This window comes from Aaosphaeria arxii (genome assembly GCF_010015735.1).
Source record: "Aaosphaeria arxii CBS 175.79 unplaced genomic scaffold BU24scaffold_9, whole genome shotgun sequence".
Lineage (NCBI taxonomy): Eukaryota > Fungi > Ascomycota > Dothideomycetes > Pleosporales > Aaosphaeria > Aaosphaeria arxii.
In genome coordinates this window covers 229,383-251,394 of record NW_022983482.1, presented here as the reverse complement: position 1 = coordinate 251,394, position 22,012 = coordinate 229,383, and the positions used below count along the sequence as shown (strand labels likewise).

Below are 22,012 nucleotides of genomic sequence, written 5' to 3'. Positions count from 1 at the left end.
CCGGCCCCGCGCTTCGTGCCTCCCTGCTTTCCTTCTTTATTCGTGGCTAACTACCACGCCCAGCAATGCGCGGAAGTTTTTTTAATGTCAGTCATGAAACCTGCAGCATCGGATGAGTTGAAAGGTGGGCCCCTTCGAAGAAGAAAAAAACACGCAAGCTGTCTTGTCGATCCAGGTACCCCCCTTCCAACAGGGCATCACTGCAGGGTCATGGGAAGAGAGAGGGCATCAGTGGAGGACGCCGAAGTGCGCTTTTCAGCATTCAATTCGCAACGCGAGAGACAACAACTCGGATGATGCTCTAACTAGATCGAACATAGCAAGATACTTAGAGGAATCTTTCACGGTCATCAGATCTGACCTCGCATGCTCACTACAGGTCTCAACCCCACACGACGACAACATGTCGTGGCTGTCTAGCATAGCGGTAGTGCAATGGCCTGGGGTGGGCTGGCTCCACGACAGAAACCACTCAATGCACGTCTTATATATTTGCAGACGGTACGTATGTATGTACGCTGTACTCCGTACATACAGCAGCAGGCACACAGGTACTACTATACATTACATACGTCGAGGTGCACCCCCCATCTTGGGCTATTCACCGGACTATACAATTGGAGAAGGACCTCCACAGATGCCCAGAATGGTGCCAGGGCTCTTCCCAACTGGCTACAGGAGAAGCAAAAATGTCGCTCGCTTCAGCTCAATGTATGCGCATTTGCTTGCGCACACCGACGTCTCTCCATACCCTACGTGCCTACGTGCCCTGCCCTGCCCTGCCCTGCCCTGCCCTGCCCTGCTAGACGCTACTTACGATTTCGTAAAAGCTGATGCCAGCCAATAAGTCAACTGCAGAGACTCCCCAAGGAGGATGGAAAACCCCGCACGCAGCTGTTTGTGTGCCAGCATCAGGTCTGCATTTCCAATAATGCAGCCTCGCCCGCCGTGGACGTGGACGTGGACGTGAAAATTTCTTCTCTCCCTTCCAATTGTCTTACGATTGGGCATGTTGGGCAGTCGAGCGATCCTCCTATAGCGAGCAACCTGTGTCAGCGGTGCAATGTGATGACAAGCAACGGAGGCGGAAAACGTAAGAATCGAGATGGTCAAGACCGCCCCTCACGGCCAAGTCGAATAAGAACTGGGGTAATGTCACCAAAGGCATTGTCGTCTGTGCTATTGCTGCACGCAGTTGGCCACCCAACGTCATGGTGGAAGAGGGTATGTCCTCCCTTTTTAAGATCTAGACAGCACCATTCCTCCGACGGGGATCAAGTGAGGCTCGTAGGTATGGTGGCGACTCGAAGGGAAAGCAAAGAAAGTCGAGTCGTGTGCGATGCATGGACTGCAACATCACCATTACACCTCCTTTCGCAAGCCATCTCCCTCTGATTTGTCCGGCTGCGATGCGATGTCCCCTCCGACTCCCGATCAGATTCGTCCTCCTGGACATTCGCTCCAGGATCGAGCCTCCCCCCTTCTCCACCATCACATCTCCGCCATGTCAGCGGGCTTGTCGACCCTGGATCCAGTTTTGATCATCGCGACAGACCCTGATCACCATCGGCTAGGAGATCGAGCAGACGCGTAGGGCACACGACCATCAACGCGATTTTGCTTTTCATGATTTACTAAACAGGTCTTACGAAAGCGTGCGGGAATAAAAGGAAAGTACGGAGTACGGAGTAGACCACCTCGTTAAAGTCGCAGAAGCGACTATTCCTGTCTTCAACGAGGGTACGGGGGGAAGGGGGGGCCAGTCTGGGGTGCGATTCAGAAGGGCTCTCGTTGGAGGAGAGACGAAGGATTCCATACGCTGATCCTTTGCCCCAATCAGGTCGCTACTGGCTACCTCTTCGGCTCAGCGTTCATGGGAGCCCTGGTCCTCAAGCTTTCGTAGCCTCATTTCTCACTGACAGTATTTGGTCTGTTGGAGACATTCTCCGAGGGTGACAAGTCCAATGGCCTCTGAAGAGACTGAAGGTTGGATGTGCTTTTGAGAGACGTCCCCTCCCAAGATGAGACGACGTCGGTGGCACCCATCCACCCAATCTGAGTCGCTCCAACGTGCGCGTTGTTGATTAAATAAATGCCTTTTGATCCAGGCCGCGCTGACGGCGTACAAACATGTCCATAAAATGCCAACAACGTCCCTCCCTTTCGCTCTCCCTGTTTTAAAGACAATCAGCAAGCAATAGCAATACTTGTAATACGTCGCCGTGGCGCGGCCCCATCTTCGCATCGTCGTCCAATCAGCCAATTCCGTTGACCGCATAGAGCTTCGAGGCACGCGGGCACACAGCCTACAGGACAGGACAGGACAGGAGAGGGGAGGTGTGAGTGTCTGTGAGTCTGTGAGTCTGTGAGCGACCTGCGGGTGAGCGTGCATCTAGGCTGCGCTCTTTGCTGGGGTTCTCCGCAATTTGCCCACTGCTTCGGGTCATCCGACACCTCCACCTCGTTTTCTAAGGTCTTTGCCTGTCTTGCCTGTCTGTTTTGGCTTTTGGCTGTCCTGTCAGTCTCGTAAACCTTTTTAAGTTGGTGGAGGGGGTTGTTGATTATTTCTTATTATTACTCGCGGCACCTGTCACTTGCCCTCGAATTCATTCCCTGCAGGTCTTTCCTCTCCCCTTCGACGCCAATCCTCTGGATACCTACCTACTTGGACCTGTATGTAACTGTACAGGACACGACACTGGTACACGACCGGTACTCGATCCTCGACTTGGTATACACATCTGTCGTTACATACTCGTAATACCTGGTGGTCCAGTTCCCTAGATCTCGGTAGCACCCGACGAAAACGAAGACGAGGATCCCATCCCCTACCTTCCACGCCGCCCTGCGACTGGATTCGTCAGATTTCAGAGAGGAAGGGAGTGAAGATTTTCTGGAGGTCTCGTGATGCTTTTCGTGGGCATCGATACGTATGCTCTCGCGCCGCCATCATAGTTTGGGGGTTGGCCAACAAACTGCCGTCGAATCGAGAGTGCTGTCTCTTGATAAACTACCGCCGCTACCTCTGTTAGCTCTCCCGCCCCACCCACATCTACAAGTAGCAATTGCTAGCACTGGCACTGGCACTGCTCGGCCCGCTGCTGTCCACCACCACTACCAGCACCAACATCAGCACTATCAAGTGCACTCATCACCCGTAGTCACCACCAATCGTCGTATCTCAAAGCCGACTTCCACTACCACTTCCACTCCCAGTTCTACTTCCACTTCCACCCTCTTCCTCCTCCACCAACCTGCTGCTACTACTTCGACGCGCGATTATGTCGTGTCGTGCGCAAAGGACTCTGTATTCAAACGAGAGACGGAGGAAAAGGGTCGGAGGAGCATTATGCACAGCGTGCTTGGACTGACCTCTTCGCCCTCACCACCACAGAAGGCCCTTCCACTGAGATTACACGACCAACTGGAGCCAACGACACCATTTACATTTTGTATCTCTCCGAACCCAGCTATGAATTTAACTTTTAACCATCGCCCATCTCCGCCTCGACCAAGGAAACGATGTCGATCCGTGGCTGATGTCGACGGCGAACACTCCTGTTTGCATAAGAAGAAACGCCGTCTTAGGTTGTTTCTCATCACTTCCCGTTTATCACCCGAGTTCTCTAGTCCTGCTACCAACATTGTAGACCGGGGAAGCTCGAAGATTGCTGTTTGGGCAAGGCAGAAAGCGCTGGGGAGGAACCTCTTACGCAAGGCTGCCATCCTCAACCGCGTCAAACGCCGAGACCAATATGCAAGAGAGACTCACGAGGGATTGGGGGTATCCCTCGCTGCTCAAGAGCACGAATCCAAGCAGTTGGAGTTGGCGAGGTTGGCCCTGGTGTATGGCAGTCATGACTCCTATACTCGGATGGTGTTACCACAAACGACCCCATCTACGTCTTCAGACGCCATACGAATAGACAAGGTGGACCTTTCCTCGAGCCCGAGTCCGAACTCTTCTTCACCTAACTTCGCGCCTGTGTCCTTAGACGACGGGGGCCTGATTGAAACAGCAGGCGATAATCCCAACAGTGCGTACGTGTACGCCTACACACCAACGAAGGCGCAAATACCGCGACGGAATCACATCCCACTTCCCCCTTCACCCCTTGGACTTTCTAATTACGATGCTTTTGATCAAGAAGATGCCTTTCCGGATCCTTATGCCCACTTCGATGACGATGATGAGGAGGGAGGCGGAAGCAGTGGGCAACTGTTCGGCAACACTGACTATCGAGAAACGACACCTCCCCCCAAATCATCAATCGCCCATAGCTCGACAACCCCAACATCCAGCACGACACCTCGCAACGCCTCAGGCACCCCACCCCCAACAATCTACTCCGACTTCGGAAAACTCGACCCAGGCGAGTCCATCGTCGGCGACTTCGACCAAGTCGAAGAAGGCTCCGACCCAATCTGGCCGACACAATTCGAAGAAACCCACCTCACCAACCCAACACGTCCCCCCGAGCCATCACCCCCCTCTCCAAACCTCCAACCAGCATCCTGCTCCCCCAACTTCGCCGCTTTCTTCGCGTCAACAAAACAGCACGCACCCGCTGCTCCCCCTGTCCAAGCACAGTACCGCGACGCGGGGAGCCAACTCCTCGATGAGAGGAGTAGACGCGAGAGGGAGGTCCAAGAAGAGCGGCTCAGACAGCGGAAACTCATGTTTCCGCAGTTCCATCCTACTATGTAACGCTGCTCCATGCATCCCTTCTCTTCCTGCCAGCGATTCGTTTGTTGGGTAGCTAGCTAGCATCATCACCATCATCATCATCATATTGCATATTATCAGTCGGCCGGTCGGTTTGCTATAAAATTCTATCTTCATCAAGTAGGGGGCTTCCAAACTAAGCGGGGCGGGCAAAAAATGGGATATGGAATGGGTATAATATATACGTACGTCGTTTGACTGTGCTGTGATGTGGGAAAAGTTTGGGGTGTTGGGGTGGTGATTTGCATTTTGTTTGGGTTGTGATGGGTTCTGGGTCTGTAGTATTTATCTACGTATAATGTTCATCATCCACATCAACCGTCTGACCCATGTGAATCGCTTCGATGGGAGCATGTAATAGCATAGCATAATGAGCAATCATCATACCACACTCCGAACAACAGAATGGAAAAAAGCCCAGGCGGATGTCTCGATGTCATTACTCCCCACCTACTCCCCACCATCTTCATCCTCGCCCAAAACGAACTAACTTAATCGAAGCATCTTCTCTTCTACACAACCCATTCCAAGCACCTACACCTCCAAGAAAAAAGAAGATAAAAAAATATGTATATCCACCTATACTTGTAGTGAAAATATGAGGATGGTAAATGTGTTCGAATTCGTGTTGGGTAGTAAGAGATAGGCTTTTCGTCGGACTTGTTTCGTGAAATTTCGTGCTGGTAATGGTGAGATGATCCTTCCTGTGATGTCGGGGTTCTGTTCGCTTTCTTCTGCTTCGATATGAAGTCCCATCTTCCCTCCTCCTCCTCTTCAACAACCACCACCTCCACCAAAACACCATCCTCTCATCTCCTCCCGATCCCTTCACTCCTCTCTTACCCCCAACTTCCCCACCCGGTCCCTCGCAATATCACACATGGCATCAATCGCCTCCCTCATCTCCAACCCCGGATTCCCCCTATCAATCCTCTCCCTCATATCCCTCATAATCTCCTCTCTACTCCTCGCGTTCACGAAAACCCTATACCCCAAAACAATTAGCATCCCCCTCATAAAAAAAAATACCAAAAGGATCAAACATACACATATCTCAGCCCCGGAAACGCCTCCTCATACTCCTCATTCAACACCCTCAACCTCTCCCCCTCCTCCCCACCATCCCCTTCCCCGCCGGCAAGACTCGCCTGCTCAGCCCTACTCTGCGCACTCTCGACCTTCTTCGCCCCGAGCCGCGGATGCGACCCCAGTATCGCGATCAGGTTCTCCATGGCCCGGGGGTTCTTGGCCCGGGAGAGCTTGGTGAGGCTGCTGTGGACGGAGGCGATGAGCGAGGCGTAGCTTTCGTGGGGGGTGGTTAGGAGGGAGGGGAGGAGGAGAGAGTGTAGGCGGGGTGAGGGCTCGAAGAGGAGGTCGATGGTGGTGAGGATTTCGGGGTGGGGGAGGGTGGGGAGGGTGGATGGAGGGGGGAGGGTCATGGTTTTGAAGGGTTGTTGGGGGGTTGAGGGGTGGATGGTGATGATGTTGATTTTGGGGGGAGGTGTATATGGAGGTAGATGTGGATGTATATATAAAATTGAATTGGTGACGATGATAGCTAGGTAGGTAGATTGTAGATCGGATACCCGCGTCTGCGGTTGTGGTCACGGCGGGAGCCGACCGTCCAGCCAGCGAGGGTTCTAGCTTGGAGTCATTCTGGACGATTCTTCCTCCACAGACGTCTTTCTCACGCGCAAAAGATATAATTGCGAATTTTCTAGATGATGGATCAATGACATGGGAACATGTCATGCATTTCTCTTATCGATAGGGAACTAGGAGCTCGTATGGATGAAATCTTGGATACGGAGTAGTCAATACTCGGGAGATCTAATTTGGATGCAACGAAAATGCGAGCGAGCTGCAAGGGGTAATTAAGGAGATTCCCAAATTGAACAGCTTGGTTCGGTCTATCGATAAGGACTACGAGGATTGAGATATGTATTAATGGATCAATAGCTAGCTGGTTTTAGTCCATCTATACCATAAAATAGTTATAGTTAGCGGTGGAGGGCGTTGACCTGCAGAGCTGATGTCGTGTAGAGCTGATGCAAGCTGCCGATGCTTTTTTGGACTTCATCGATAATTACCTCCAATAGCCTATGAGACACCAGTACTACGAGTACTCCTTAGATAGCGTATCGTGCTATTGGGAGGTCCCTAGAATTAGTGAAGTCCACCAACGACGAGAATGAGCGTTATGGAAAAGACGGCTCTTCATTCTTTGGTACAGTCCATAGTTACGCGTTCTTGACCTGCGGAGATACCGGCCATTCTAGCAGTTCTTGTAAGTGTTGTGGGGAAAACTTCCACGACGGACTGATAAGCCAGATGCATGGCGTACCGTTACGTGCGACCGATCCTGTGTTGTGTATTCGTTGTTGAGAAGCAGGGAGGTAGTACTCGCAGGTATGATTTATGATTAATTATTGCTTTTCGCATCACATTGACAAGCTGATACCTGCAGCCGCCGCCATCTTTCATTCCACGAGGAAGCGGAAAAGAGGTACTACGAGCAGGACGAGGATCAATTCCGCCAACCAGGATGATCCCGTTGAGCCAAGCTACCAGACAAAAGCGAGCAAGTGTCAGGGTGCTGTTGTCCGTTCATCTTGACTCGAGGAACACATGCTGCTCGTTGATTCGCGCCAACCATGTGCGAAATTGAATGTCGCAATCGTGGTCATGGCGAAGGGGAGGGAGATCTGCCGGAACCCCAATTGCTTCATGCCAGGCCGGGCGTGACGCGTAGGACTACACGCCCTAGTAAAAACCAACTGGTGATGGATGATAACAACCTGACAGGTTATTCTTTTCAGGTGGTTCTTGACGGCTGAATGGTGGTGTGAGGGGTGGGTGGACTAGCAGTAGCAGGTAGTAGGTGGTTATTGTATTACTCGTAGTCTCGTAGATAGGTAGTTGGGCCTCTTCTCACTCGCGGAACTCCTTCGTACCATCCTACCACTGTATTCGGAGTACCCTACGAAGTATCCTTAAGCCCAAGAGAGGTGGGGAGGGGGAAGTGACGGGACTAGGCTGGTTCCTGAAAGGTGCAGATGATTGTATCGTAGTTGGCTTAGGTGGATGGAGTCAAGCTGTCGATTGTACAGTGTAAAGGCGCAGTAGTGAGTGTAGAGTTCATGCATGGTGGTCACTGGTGGTACATCGTAGCCGCACCTGAAACGTCAAAAAGTCAACACCCTGGACCTTCACACTGTAGGTACGAATACATGCAAGTGACGACTTTCTCTCACTCCCTCCCTCCATCATCCTTCTCGCTACGATACGGACGGGTACAGCACCAAGTCATTACCACGATTACTCGTATTATCAACTCTCCCCTGGATACTTTCCCCTCACTTCCTCTTTCCATTCCCCTTCCTTTCTTCCCTTCCCTTCTTCTCTTCTCTTCTCACACGGAATGTTCGTGGAGGCCATTTGCATCTGAAGTGCCCGGTGCACACCCACGTCCACCCACCCACTGCAAGCAAAGTAAAGCACATCTTCATCTTACTTGTAAATTCATTCTCGCGCCGACTTCTGCCGCCATCGCTACCAATTTACGAGTAATTACCCCGTACCACCATACCTTCTAATTCATTCGATCAAATGGTCTGAGCGGGCCGGCCACTCTTCGTCTCCAAACCGCATCCCCTGACGGGTGCACTGGCCACTTATCCTCTAAACTCTCCCTCTCACAACGTGAACATCCAATCCTCAATCTATCGTCGACAAACTCCTCTCGTTTGTTTCTGAGCGCTCCACGAGGGTTTCGAAGGGCTAGAGCCTTTCCCTCAGCATCCACCCTGGCCCCAATTCGCCATGTCGCTGAACGGGCTTGATGACGCCAAAGTCGTCGAGGCATACCAGGGCGCCCTGGCCGAAGGAGGCGGATGGTACGGCGCACAATCCCTCACTTCATGTATTCCCCCATTGCACGCCAATGCTAACATATCTTTTCTGCGCAGGTTCCTCTTGAAATATGCCTCCCGAGACGCTGTCGAGGTCCTTGCTCGTGGCACTGGCGGAGCCTCAGAGATCAGGGGAGCCGTCGCGCAGTACGAGGAAACATCACCTCTCTACGGTTTCCTTTCCTACCGTCGGCGCAAGGTCTTGATAAAATACGTACCAGAGGGTACATCGCGATTGTTACAAGGTATGCAAACAATTCATCCAACTATGAGATGAGAAATTGGCTAATGTCACCCTAGCACGTGTCGCCGTCCATTTCACGACCGTCTCCGAGCAGTTCACCCCTCACGATTCCGTCTTCTCCATAACCACCGCCGATGAACTCAGCGATTCCGCCCTCGCGGCTGCCTGCTCCTTGCATACTGCTGCCCCCTCAAACTGCTCCTCAAGTAGCTCATCGCGGCGCAAGCTGGACGAGATCACCGAGGATGCGGAGGAAGGATCAGGTCCCTCGGTAGAGTCCCAATCCATGTCGCGACCGACAACGGCTGCTTCGTCCAAAGATACCGTTACTGGGATATCTCTCACGAACACCAAAAGTTCGGCAGCCCCCTCGGAGCTTCCCCCTCTCACTACTACCCTCAGCCGCTCATCAACGGCTGAGGTTCCAAGGAGCGCCGTATCACATACCACCATAGAGAGTGTTCCCGAACATGCCAATCCCGAATTCAAAGCCTCCAGCTACCGAGACAGCTTGAAGGAGTACGATTCTCTGTTCGAACATGGGCCTGACCCCCGATTCTCCTCCCAGACCGCGCGCCCAGCTATGGCGGACATTTACGCCGAGATCTACGCCCAATACAAACCAAAAGTCAAACTTGGTCCAAGACCCAGGCCCTCGTTGGATTCGAAGAGACCGCATACTTCGGGAAGTGGTACCCAGAATGTAGCTAGGCCTGTGTCAAGCTTGCCTGCCGGCATGCGGGTCGCCAACAGGAAGAGCAACGTGGAACCCAAGAGGCCGAAATCAAGGGACTCCAGCGTCGTTCCAAGCATTGCATTCCCTCCACCCCCGCCGATTCCTCCGGTGCCAGAATTCCCACTGCCTCCTACATCTCCAGGATTTCCTCCCAAGAGCCCAATGAGTGTCAGATCCCTCCCGGTCCACAGCCATAGTAGCCATAGAGACAGGGCCACACCAGAGAAACAAAGGCTGATGAAGGCCCTGGAACTTCGTAAAAAGCAGATGAAGGCCAGACAAGAGAAGGCCGCGAAAGATAATGAAGCAATCAGCGAAACGAAGTCTGAAAACATTGAAAAAGAGAAAGTTTCCAACGGAGGATTGGAGGGTGGAAATGTCGGTGACACTATCGGAGATGAGAAGCCTGCCGATCCGCCTACCACACCGCCTTTGCAAACGAATCCAGATGGCCCCACAGATACTGAAACGGTAACAACTTCTGGAGAACCTGCAGAACCACATCTGACATCGTCCCCTCGAGAACCTGCAGACATCTCTGCAGAGGAACTCCCCCAGGCAAATACGGAATCGACTACGCAGCCAACCCCGGGCCCAGAACCACAGCTAGACGAGCCTAGCACAGAACCATTTGACGCCGCCTCCTCTATGGAGCCCAAGGAGGATCGGCCTTTGACTGTAATCCAACGAAAGGAGGGTGCACCGATTGCAACACCAGAACCTTCTATTGCAGCTGATGATTCTGCGCTCGACACGACCGCGGGTCACCTCGAATCGGACGATCTGCAATCGGCTGCCTCTGCGTGCTCGCCAACCTCTGCACAGACCCAGGGATCCTCTGCCGCCCCATCGACAAGACCCTCATCAGTCTCGGAAGACGAAAAGACTCCTGAACCGGACGAGAAGAAGACGCTTTCTCTGGAGATTCCCACCCAGCAGACAGGGGAAAGTGTGGAATTATTGCAGCAAGCCGAGAAGGAGTCCGTCGAAAGCTCACCGACAATTGTACCTGAATCTTCAACATCGATCCCCTCTTTTGAGGTGACAGTCCAGCAGGACGCTTCGCCTATCCCCACGATCCAAACATCTGCTTCAGACGACGTCTTTACCAGGCGAAGCAAACGGGAGTCGATGGTACTTATGCCGCCCGGCGAGCTAGGCCGAAGATCGAAGCGCGAATCGGCAATCTTCATGCCAATGGGTTCGCATCCCCAGCAGGATGATGTCGACCAAATAAGAGAAAAGCGGGCTTCCAGGCTATTTAACACCACCAAGAGGCACAGCTTTGTAGAAGGTGGGGTAAACGGGCTGACCACTCCTCATATCTCTGCAGATAACTCCGAAGCGGAGTATCTCTCAGATGACTCGTTCATGGAAGAGCTGCGCAGTGCAACAGTCGAAGAAGCGAAGCCAATTTCGGTTTCCAAGTCACCCATCACTCCCGTCTTTCCCCGCAAGTCCTCAATCTCAGGAATGTCTGAAAGATCTGTATCCCAGCCATACAGGACTGGTGGTATGCCCGCCGACCAGGCGATGCCACGCAAATCTTCTGGGCCGTGGCTCCCCCATTCTAACTCAGACACTGCGGTAGTAGCAAAGAAGATCAATGTCTCGTCCGGCATCTCGCAGAGGATCAAAGCGCTCGCGGAAAAGTCTAACAGGGACTCGGTTGCATCAGTAAGTTCACTTGCGACTCCCGAATCTGCTTCGATCCTTCAGCGCAAATCGTCCTTCTTCGCAACCCCTCCCTCCGGGCTTTCTCCCGAATCGCAATCCGTCAAACGCCTTAATCGTACTTCGTTCATCAATGTTCCGTATGCACCGTCGTCTGACCGACAATCTGTGTTACAGCCTCCACCATCCAGAGATGGGTCGCCAACCTATAGTCCCCAGCACGGTGTGCGCAAACCCGAGACAGTTCAAGTCACTGCTCGAATCATTCGAGACGGCAGAGCTACGAGGCCCACTTTGACGATGCCGGATGAAAGCACACCATTGGAGCTTCAGCAGAGCCAGATCACCATCGATCACCAAAGATTACCATCACCAAGGCCTTTGAGCCCGTCTAAGGCAAAGGTGGAGCCGACCTCGCCCAGGCCGCCGTCTTCTTCGCACTCAAAGGATCCTGCTCCCGCTCCCGCCCCTACCACTGTCCCTACCCCTACTTCTGCTCTTCCTAGATCTTCATCTGAAAGCAGCTGGAGATCTTTTGGACGACGCCTCAGTGAGTCGAAGTCAGACGTCAAGACTCCACGAAGTCTGTCGGCACACAGTCTCGATAGCACTGAAGAGAAGCGCGAGGAGAAGAAAGAAAAGAAGGACTCCAGAACAAGCAAGCTGTTCAAACGCATGTCTTCCATCTCGTCCATTTCTCGAAAGAACTCGAATGTTAGCTCAGTACCTGAAGACCTCCTTTCGACTCAACTCCCCTCCCTGCGGGAGCCTCCGCCATCTGTTCAAGTCGGTGATCTCAACGTCCAATTTCCGGACACTTTGGTAAGCTGAATACGCCTTTTGGTTTGATGTACGCTAACAGTATCATAGTTGTGGAAACGCCGATGGGTTGAGATTGATGCTTCGGGTAACCTTGTACTCAGCTTGTCCAAGTCGAACGAGCAGTCTAAGGGAATCACAAAGCGATTCCATTTGACTGAATTCCGTCCTCCATACGCACCTGACCAGGACCGACAAGAATTGCCCAATAGCGTTGTGCTTGACTTCAATGACGGTCGGACTCTGCAGTGTGCTTGTGAAACCTACATGGCGCAAGCGCAGGTCCTTCAGAGTAAGCATTCCATCTCAACATCCTTTTCGACTCTGCTAACGATAATCACAGTCCTTCGAGAAGCTCATGATGCTTGGCTGGCTTATAGCCAAGGTGCATAAGCAACCACTCACAACAAAACCTTTACATCATTTGGCAGCGCCTCTCCTTTCTTACTTGTCGTTTTTGTTACATGTTTTGTAAACCACATACCCAGAACTGCGACACTGTTCTTCGTTTCTTTTACTTTGGCACATCCCACGCGGACCCTTCCTCTCCTTGGGGTTAACCCCACTTCTATTCCCTTTTCCTTGAAGATAACCTCGACGACGAGACGAACTCGACCACCTCTTACTCACCCAAACCATCATCAACACTACAATACTTACACTTCTGACTTGTTCTGTTCTTTCCTCCACCCAGTCTAGAGCATTATGAGCGAGCGTTCCGCAAGCCCAATCCCCTAGCGAAAGGAAGTGGAAAGAAATCGAACCTTCTTCTCACTTTACTCTATACCTTTTATTTCCTTTCCTTTGTCAACTTCTCTTCTCTCGGGAGCTTTTTCCCTTTTGCCCCATGAGGGTTCCTCTAATTTTGAGATACACCTTTCTTCTTCCTCTTCTTCTTCTCTTCAGGTTTCATTTCTTTTTGCATAAGCGGTTGCTCTCGGATAAACTGTGGCCCTTTTTTCCCTTGCCCTTTTCTCGATGTGTGCAAGCGGTGTTTTTCCAATCATAGGATTGGACGTTGAACGGCGATATAGAGTGCAGGATTCGAGATTGGATGTGTGGAGGAGGGAAAGGCGGGAAAATGGCATAGCGTTTTCACATTGACATATTCCAGTGCAGAGAATATCCCGCGGAGAGGGAGGAGTATCGTAGGAGTAGCAGCGTGTAGTGAGAAGAAAAGGTCGCCGCCCATTGCGGGCGGACTCGACAATGTAATCAATATCTTGATATATCCCACCCTCTCACGTCTAACCTCGCCCAATATATACACACATGATCACGAAGTGCCACCCGCCCTACCCCTCAAGCGTATTCCTCCTCAACCTCTCCATCCCCCTCTCCCGCCTCCCCATCGTAACCTCCAACGCCTGCACCAACGCCTTCTCATCATACCGCACCCACCCCTCGCCCTCGACCCTCCTCCCATAAACCCTCAAACACTCAATCCCAAGCCCCTGCAACTCCCCCCTATCCACCTCCGGCGTCCCCTCCCCGGCGAGATGTATAACATGCGTAACATACCTCCCATACTCCTCCCTCCCCAGTTCCTTCCCCCCTTCCGCCCCTCCCCCTACAGACTGCGACTGCGCCGCCGCATTCGCGACCGCCCCCACGAAATCAATCGCCCTAAACGGCCTACTCGACGGCCCCGTCTCCCTATCCACCGTCGAATTCAAAACCAGTATCTTACACCGTATCCGCGGACTCGCGAGCGCCGCCCCCACGCCCCGCAGTATCAGCGAGGGGACAATCGACGTGTAGAGCGAGCCGATGCTGTAGACGACGGCTTGGGCGGACGAGAGCGCGGAGAGCACGCGCGGGTTCGCGGCGAGGCGGATCTCTTGGCCGTACGGGTTGATGTACCAGATGCGTGTTATCCGGGCGGGCAGGTCGTCGGAGGTGGGGGTGGGGGGGGTTTTGGAAAAGGTGAGGTAGGGTTTTCGGAGGGTGGGGAGGGAGCCCGGGGGGTTGGCGTCTTCGATTGTGTCGTGGTATTCTGTTTCGGATGTGCTGGTGCTGGTGGGAGGGGAGGAGGTGGTGGAGGGGTATTCGAGGTGGGAGGGGTGCGAGGGGTGCGAGATGGCGTTTTGGCCGGTTATGAAGGTTGAGTCGGCGAGGCCGGCGCGGATGTGGTGCGTGAAGTTTGAGGAGATGGCGGGGAGGACGGAGGTGTGGCTTGGGACGGAGCAGATGGAAGAGAGGAGGTAGATTGCGGATTCTAGGGAGTTGGTGAAGAGGCGGGCGCTGTTGGGAGGGGGTATGTCAGTTTGGATTCGGACGAAGGGTTGGATAGGGGGTTCATATATGGTTTGTTGTTGAGGTGGTATGGCGTAAGATTTGAGGTGTTTGTGAAGCCTTGAAGGAGGAGGACGTGTCTACGAGATTTTGCAACTGACCCTGTGAGGAAAAGGTTCCCGATGCTGGCACTGCTGAAGTCGAACGCTGAGCTGGGCCTCAGTCTCTGCAGTATCTCATAATTGACGACGTTGAGAATCGATCTGATAAGCTCTTTCTTAGCGGTCGAGATGTTCGCCCAGAGGGCATGATCAGCCTCAATGATCTGCAGCCATTCCTGCTTGGCCGCAAGTCTGTCCTTGGGAAGGCGATGGTTGAAGAAGACTTTGATAGCCGCCTTCTCACTGTCGTCGTGATCTGGGTCATCAGGGATAAGGCGGACCAGGCGACCTGGGTGGGGAACACGAGATTTAGACACAGTTCACAGATTGTCGAGCAGATGAGAATGTCGACTTACTCCTTACGTCGCCAATACCTGTAAAGAAAAAGTCAGACACAAATATTTCCATGAATTTCAATCTTTCGATCGCTGGGGGAAGGCAAACCAGGGCCGCCGAATACGCGTATCAGCTCACTCGAGCTACCACCGTTGTCACTGATCGGAATCACATAGCTCAGCGGACACTTCTTGTTCTCCCTGACGGTCTTGAAGACGTCGACGAGATTGTTCGCTGCGCTTCCTCCCGAGAAAACTACGATTCCTTGTGCTCCTGGTGGGCTGCTCATCGTATGTGGGGACCGTTTATCTGTGAAGTTGAAATGTTTACCTGGGGAGTGACGTTGATAGGATTGAAAATTCCGACGTCCCGTCCGAAGCCAGATCCTTCAGATTTATATATGGCGTGCGAATGGAGCCGAATAGGACACGGTTTTGCTTTAGATTATAGGATGGTCGGATGGGAACTTCAGCAGGGCGGAGCATCCGGTGGAAGTGGATGGGACTGTGCGATCTCCGCCATCATGGAGTTGCCGCTTCGGGATGGTATCTGGCCTAGCTTGAGACGCTTTGATGATGCCGATGCTTGCCTGCCTATGCGGTAACGGTAACATCCGCCATATCTATTATAAACGTAGTGGTTATCAAATCTTTGCCTTTCTGTGTATAGTGGGCTACACAGGCTTGCTAGGTCATTCATATGATTTCTGCAGATAAGCTGCCTCGTGGCTGGAACGTGAGCCTATTGGGCCATACAGCGAGCCCCCATTACCAAGCAGTCTGGTAGTCCAAAGTGGAATGAACGATCACGTTGTTCGATGGAAAAGAACATGATGTGAAATTTTTGATTGGTTGTTTGAGGAATTTATACAGCAATCGAGTCCTCAGGCTCGAAAGGAGTTCAAAGAAAAAACTGTATCCTCTCAGCTCCATCATATCTCGCCCCTCTCCAACAGGCGGTAGCATCAATATATCCCATGCTTCGCAACCAGCTATAACGAACGCGCCAGTCCAACTAGCCATGTCTATGCGCCCATGATCAATCCTCGGTTGTCCCCGCATCTGTCGTTTCCCTCTCTCTACCCACGCCGATGTTTGAATTACGGTGGGCAGGGTCGATTTATGATTCTCCGGCAGCGGCGGCCTCCCTCTCCTTCCTTCGTGCCCTCTTCTCGATCAAAGACTCTCGTCGGTCGGCGAGGAGTCTGAACTGTCGCTGCTCAACGCCCATAAGCCAGTATCCAAAGCTGCCGCCGAGGCCTGCGTAGACCGGGTAGACCCAGAGAGATTCCTTGTTGAAGAGTGGTCGCATCTCAATGCCGAGCTGCCATAGTCGTACTCCGATACCTATATATCATTCAATCAGCCATCGTTTCCAAAGGTCACTGAGCGGGACCGCTGAGGTGTGGAGAGAGAATTACCGAGTCCACTCCAGAAGAGAACTTTGTGAACCATTGTGTGAGATTGGTTTGCCGAGGGGGAAATTCGCTGGCCGCGATGCTACGATTGACTGTTATAGAGTGCGATTGATCGTTGAATGAGAGGCAAGGAGTGGCGTTTGGGCGGCGAGATCGCGTTACTGTTCGGCCTACTTGGATGGGCCATGCTTCATCAATGAGGTTCACCAACGAGAAAGCTCGGGCCACACCCGCATCATGTGACGCCAAGGCAAGGGAGTTCACGTCTCTGATTCTCTTTCATACTCATACTCCCTCACATCTCCCCAAAACATGGCTTAATTTGGTGAATAATGTTCCGCAAGAGAGACGTCCATGTATGAACTCATTATTTCATGTCCAGTTCGACCGTGACACAGCAGCTTGTCGACCACCCTCAATCCATAAATATCTTAATCACCTAACGCGGGAGCTACGTCCGTGCAGCTCCGTCCCCTGCATCTTTTGCTCCAACAATCTACTGTTGGAGAGCAAAACGCGACACGTCACTGCAGGACAGAAGATAACTCACATTTGACTGGCCAATTGGTGCAGCTGCCATGGCAGAAGTCGACCAGAACCCTCCTCCACTGGACGGCGAGGGACCAGCATTACCTCCACGCAAGAAGCTCAAGCTTTCTGATCTCCCCATTTCGCAGACAAAGCGATCAGCCATCGATGGCCTGCACCACACGTTCCGCAAGAAGGGCGAATACGACGCGATGCGAAAGCAGATATTCGCGCAGTTCGAGGCCTCCGTAAGTGTTTCATTTCCCTTCTTCTGGTATTTAATCATGAGAGGATTTCGAAATCGGTCATGTCAGATGCTAATGGAAGGCATGAATAGCCCGCTAAAGACGCCCTTCTTGCTTCTATCGAGGAACTTGTCGATCGTGAGACCGATCGCGACCCGTCATTATTGTCCAAGGACCCGCGACTCGCAGCAACGCTGATTGAGGGTGCTGGAGAGCGTTCCGACATCTATAAAGATGTTTCTGCCTCCCTGAATCAGATGATTGACGAGTTTTGTACCTCCCAGGGTATACAAAAGATGCGCGAGTATAGGGTACAGGAAATCGGTGCAGAGCTTGCTGCAGAAGAGGAAAAGCGCGGGAGCAAAGCTGACGAAGACTACATCCGTGAAGCAGATGCTCGCCGTGAGGAGAGAGCTGCAAAGCGGGCGAAAGAACTCGAAGAGGAACTCGAAAAGGAGAGACAAGAGAAGGCCAGGAAAGACGAGAGAAGACGTCGTGAAAAGGAGGAGGAAGCTGCTCGTGAGAAAGAGCGCAGGGAACGCGACGAAAGGAGGCGCAAGGAACGGGAGGAGCGCGAGAAAGAAGAGGAGGAGCGTCGCCGTCAAGACCGAGAGCGCATCGAAAAGGAGCGAGAGGAGAAGCGAGCTCGCAAAAAGAAGGAAGACGAGGAGTGGGAAGCACAACGTTCGGAGCGTATCCGAAGGGAACGTGAGCGGCATTCGGAACGATACGGTGACCGCTATAGTCGCCGTAGCCGTAGTCGCAGCCGCAGTCGAGATCGTCGCAGAGACAGGAGCAGAGACCGTCGCCGAGATGATAGCAGAAGCAGAAGCAGAAGCAGAAGCCGTGGTCGTGGCGCTGATAGGCGCAATGCAAAGGCAAGGACGAAAACCCCTGAACCCCCTAAACCGGTCAATCTCGACGATATCAAGGTCGACGACGATGCAGCACTGCAAGCACTTCTTCAGGAGAGTGAGCAGATGAAGAAATCTAGACAGCGACCAGCGCTCGAACGATCAGAATCTCTGGACCCGCCGATGCGGAAACCTTTGCCTCCTAAATCACTTGTCCCACGAGATCCTGTTCCCGAACGGAGCAGCAAAGCACAAGACAAGACTCAATCGCCTGAGAAGCAAGATGCTGGTGCTGCGGAACAATCTTCGAAAAGCTCCAAGGATGAAGACACTCCGATGCCTGACGCGCCGGCCTCTGAGAAGGCCGACGAAAAGAAGCCGATCTCGCGCTTCGATCTTCCGCCGCCAGCCAAACCAGAGGAGAAGTCTCGAGGTCATCCTCGATCTCGAAGCCGCGATAGGAGATCGAGCATCCGCAGACACAGTAGAAGTCGCTCGCGATCTCGGGCCAGCAGAGCCGATGAACGCAGGTCGCGACGCGATGACGACCGCTACTCTTATCGCGCCCGTGACGATAGCAGACGCCGGGACAGAGACAGAGATGACCGTGGCGACAAGCGTTCTCGCCGCGAAGGCTCGCGTGTTGATAGGAGCGCTTCCCGCGAGACTTTCTCCAGTCGCCGCAAGTCTCGATTTGATTCTCGAAGTCCCTCACCACGCCGCGACAGAGACCGACGACGTTCGCGATCGCGCTCTCGCTCTCGCGGTGGTCGTAGAGACCGATCGCAGGATCGGCGTGGACATCGTCGCTCTCGTTCTCGAAGTCCAGATGGCATTGATAGATACGTGCCCGGCGCTCGTGGAAAGGGGATAGATCCTCGTGACAACAATGATCGCGAACGTAGTAGATCTCGTAACCGCGACCGCGACCGCGACCATCACCATAACAGGGACCGTGATCGAGATCGGGACCGCGACCGAGACTTCAGGCCTAGAGGTTACGACAGAGCTAGGCCTTCACGCCTCGATGCTTCAGATCGCTACCTACCTGGTCGTGACAACAACGACGATAGAGGAGATCGAAATCGTGATCGAGATCGTGACAGGGACCGCGATGGAGATAAAGACCGAGACCGAGATAGGGATCGCAGGCGAAGGGATAGAAGTAGGTCACGCAGCCGCAGTCGGAGCCGCGACCGTGCTCGTCGATGAAAGCAACCATACGGGGTATGGGATGGCCCATTGCCTGTACCAATAATCGTAATACTGTAACAACAACTCCTTGTAATCTTTCGCGTGGCTGGATGGGCGGTGTAATGGATATATACCCTTTTTCCCTTCTAAAACTCAGTTACTACTGAATTAATATCTATTGCCGGCTTCCAATTGACGAGTTTACTTTTGCTTATGGAGTGTTCGCTGGGCTGTCATACTACTAATTGCACAGTAAAGTGAAACGATATGACAGCAAGGAAGCCAGTCCATTGAAGTCTTTAATGAAACCTTCTACATAACATGAAACTCTATCCAAATATTATAAATCAGTCAAGTCTATGACTTCAATTTCCTTTTCCTTTCTAGGCCCCGGAATACTCCTATCTCCACTTTGCCTCGATGACTGCCCCGAAGATTGAGACGTTGAATCTCCTGTTAGATTAACACAATCTCTACCTGCCTGTGGCTTTGGCGGCGCTCCCCTGGAAAGATGCTGAAGACGTTTTGCGCGCAATTCTGCCAGATCCGGAACTGAGCTCGATCCCGCTGTTGACGCTCCCGACGCATTTGCACGGTGGATGGTAGGTGTCCGATGCTGGCTTTCTTGCTGAGCTACCGGCGCTCTGAAAGAATGAGTGTTGTTCGAACCAGTAGAATCCCGCATGCTTGGAGGCGAGGGAAAACCCGTGTCAAAGAAGCTTCGATCGTCATATATGAAATTCGGGTCTTTTATAAATGCCTTTGATTCCATGCTTTGAAGGTAGGCTTCCTCAATGTCCGCGAAGTTGATCGCGTAGTCGTCATCGTCATCGTCGTCATCTGGGAGGAGTTCGAGTGAATCGTAATCAGGTATCGAGAACGAAGCTAGCCGTGAAGCAGGGGATGAATACGAGGGATTTTGGGTTTGGAAAGTTTGCGGACGTCCTGGGATGGGCGAACTGTAGGTGTTGGAAGGGATTTTCTGCTTCGCTGCTTGATGGGATGTTTGTGCTGCTCGTTGTTTTCCCAAGTCTCTGTTGATGGCAGCAAGGGATTCGACTAGCTTTTGCCGTTTGTTCGATGCTGTCGAGCTCTGTCCGGCTTCCTGGTTGTCGTCGGTGGCTTTGCGCCTTTTGCCTGCTCCCGCTGGCGTCTTGGGTGGTGGTGCTGAGGGTTCCAACACGTCTCGGGGCAGCACTTTGCGGAGCAGATATATTGGAAATTCCCACTGGACGCGATGATCTGGGTCAAACGGTTGACCCACCGTGCCCGTCCAATATCCATTTCTTTCGCCGCCTTCGAAGTCTTTTCGTTGGAGTGAAGATACACTAAACGGAGAGAAGGTCACCTTCTGCTGTAATTTGGTTTCATCGGTTTGCTCTTCTTTATTCTTCCCTCGTGGTCGGACAATTTTGACATTGTGGATGTTTTCAGGAGGTAGAGCGGGATCCCTTGATACTAGGTATCGTGTGAACAGTACTGGAGCCACCCAGTTCATGTAGAATTTTCCCCAGATGTTGAACCGCTGGCTTGTCACCTCCAACAACTGGAGCTCGTCGAGGGGCTTGTTCCATCCACTTTTAAGACACCGTAGGTTCAAAAGCTGTTCATCGGGGGAGACCGTAGGTCGACTATACTTGTGGAGCGTCTTGATGTCTGGATAATTCATGGGAACGTTAATCATGCCAGCGCGAGGAGCATTCTGCAGCTGAAATACAAGAGTTTCCCTCCAAATTCCACAATCTTTCTGTGTCTCTGCAGAACGGAGCAGAGTACCGATTCCTGATTTCACAATCTTCAAGGCCGTAGATGCACCGCAACCTCGTAGTCCCGTCATATCGTAGTCTCCACCAGTTAGCATTGCAAACAGAACCAAAGCATCCCGATCCAATGTATGGTGCCTGCGGATATCCTCGCCTCGAACCACTCGGACACTTTCATAGCCTTTCTTCGTGTTGTCCTTCGATCGGCTGTTAACGTCTTTGTACTTTGCTACCCGATCATCCCGGATGAGAAAGTCGCATCCGAACATCAGCGTGTCGGAATCTTGAGACCAGACTGCATCGACGACACCAAGTGCCTGTAATCGAGCACATTCTGCTTCAGCTTCCCCAGGAGCTTCGTGATAAGGGACTTTAAAATAGCGAAGAAGTTCTTTGAGTACTCGCAACTGATCGTAATCGATCTTCGAGCCGCCATTTCGACCCCGTTTCGCAGGACGCCTCGGCCCGTCGAAGACAAACATAAGATGAACATTGAGCGAGAGAAGATGGCATAGACGGTAGAAAATTGCCTTCTCAATGCCTTGGTAAGGCTGATTTGACTCTTTCAACGCGTAAGTATATATGACAAGTGGGCGTGTGGAGCCAACTTACTTTCTCGAATAACGAATACCTGCTGAGGCGTTAAGTTATTGAATCGCCAGCCAGCCTCGTCGACAGCGATTCGTAATGGTCGGCCATGTTGTTTGTAGAAGTCTTCAGCAAGCTTGGCCGTTGAGATACTATGGTCCTGATCTTTGATCAAGTCCCATAGTCTACAGTTATCAAGTCAGCGAACGATGTCTCCACACTGATCGTAGCTGTATCGGACACTTACGCCAGAATCCCCATTTGATAGATTTGGCGAATAGAACTCGCTTGTTAAGCGCTCGACGCGTGAAGGGTACTCAATAGGGAAATACTCCAGGGTTTGTCGCAGTCAGAGCACATATGCGTCCAACTTGAATTAGGTGATCTTTCCGATCTGAACGTCAATAGTTCACCAATCTAACGGCTTGATAGTTGCAATTGTGGACACTGGATGGGTATGGAGACCTTGTTCTGAGGGGTAGTAGCGGAACGCGCTATCACGTGACATCAACATTATAGGACTAGCTTGATACAATCACCAAGGTGTCTCGCGTCAATCGCTGCATTTAGACGGATCTCCT

The 22,012-nt window shown here is 52.3% G+C and overlaps 7 protein-coding genes across 7 annotated transcripts; 3 read left to right on the top strand and 4 right to left on the bottom strand.

Annotated features, from left to right (window-relative positions):
* The first annotated feature begins 354 nt into the window (after positions 1-354).
* Positions 355-1,030, top strand: BU24DRAFT_278031 (uncharacterized protein). Its single transcript, XM_033522669.1, has one exon. The coding sequence runs from the start codon at positions 404-406 to the stop codon at positions 845-847; it is 444 nt and encodes a 147-aa protein (XP_033379631.1). The 5' UTR covers positions 355-403; the 3' UTR covers positions 848-1,030.
* Positions 1,031-2,484: 1,454 nt separating this feature from the next.
* Positions 2,485-5,000, top strand: BU24DRAFT_426372 (uncharacterized protein). The gene has a single exon (XM_033528953.1). It carries the CDS (start codon positions 2,933-2,935, stop codon positions 4,706-4,708), a length of 1,776 nt encoding a protein of 591 aa, XP_033379630.1. The 5' UTR covers positions 2,485-2,932; the 3' UTR covers positions 4,709-5,000.
* Positions 5,001-5,144: 144 nt separating this feature from the next.
* BU24DRAFT_426371 (uncharacterized protein) lies at positions 5,145-6,263 on the bottom strand. The gene is made up of 2 exons (XM_033528952.1): positions 5,774-6,263; positions 5,145-5,711 (listed from the first exon to the last, which is right to left on the bottom strand). Exons 1-2 carry the CDS (start codon positions 6,163-6,165, stop codon positions 5,555-5,557), a joined length of 549 nt encoding a protein of 182 aa, XP_033379629.1. The 5' UTR covers positions 6,166-6,263; the 3' UTR covers positions 5,145-5,554.
* Positions 6,264-13,405: 7,142 nt separating this feature from the next.
* On the bottom strand, positions 13,406-15,516 carry BU24DRAFT_397725 (UPF0052-domain-containing protein; the record flags this gene model as incomplete). The annotated part of the gene is made up of 4 exons (XM_033525354.1): positions 14,951-15,516; positions 14,863-14,880; positions 14,507-14,795; positions 13,406-14,354 (listed from the first exon to the last, which is right to left on the bottom strand). The coding sequence occupies exons 1-4, from the start codon at positions 15,129-15,131 to the stop codon at positions 13,406-13,408; spliced, it is 1,437 nt and encodes a 478-aa protein (XP_033379628.1). The 5' UTR covers positions 15,132-15,516.
* Positions 15,517-15,784: 268 nt separating this feature from the next.
* On the bottom strand, positions 15,785-16,582 carry BU24DRAFT_426367 (uncharacterized protein). The gene is made up of 2 exons (XM_033528951.1): positions 16,263-16,582; positions 15,785-16,188 (listed from the first exon to the last, which is right to left on the bottom strand). Exons 1-2 carry the CDS (start codon positions 16,294-16,296, stop codon positions 15,962-15,964), a joined length of 261 nt encoding a protein of 86 aa, XP_033379627.1. The 5' UTR covers positions 16,297-16,582; the 3' UTR covers positions 15,785-15,961.
* Positions 16,583-16,837: 255 nt separating this feature from the next.
* On the top strand, positions 16,838-19,144 carry BU24DRAFT_466017 (uncharacterized protein; the record flags this gene model as incomplete). The annotated part of the gene is made up of 4 exons (XM_033532327.1): positions 16,838-17,035; positions 17,125-18,319; positions 18,378-18,709; positions 18,761-19,144. 4 exons carry the CDS (start codon positions 16,838-16,840, stop codon positions 19,142-19,144), a joined length of 2,109 nt encoding a protein of 702 aa, XP_033379626.1.
* Positions 19,145-19,392: 248 nt separating this feature from the next.
* On the bottom strand, positions 19,393-21,870 carry BU24DRAFT_426365 (PIN domain-like protein). The gene is made up of 3 exons (XM_033528950.1): positions 21,679-21,870; positions 21,456-21,616; positions 19,393-21,405 (listed from the first exon to the last, which is right to left on the bottom strand). Exons 1-3 carry the CDS (start codon positions 21,690-21,692, stop codon positions 19,421-19,423), a joined length of 2,160 nt encoding a protein of 719 aa, XP_033379625.1. The 5' UTR covers positions 21,693-21,870; the 3' UTR covers positions 19,393-19,420.
* Positions 21,871-22,012: the final 142 nt, after the last annotated feature.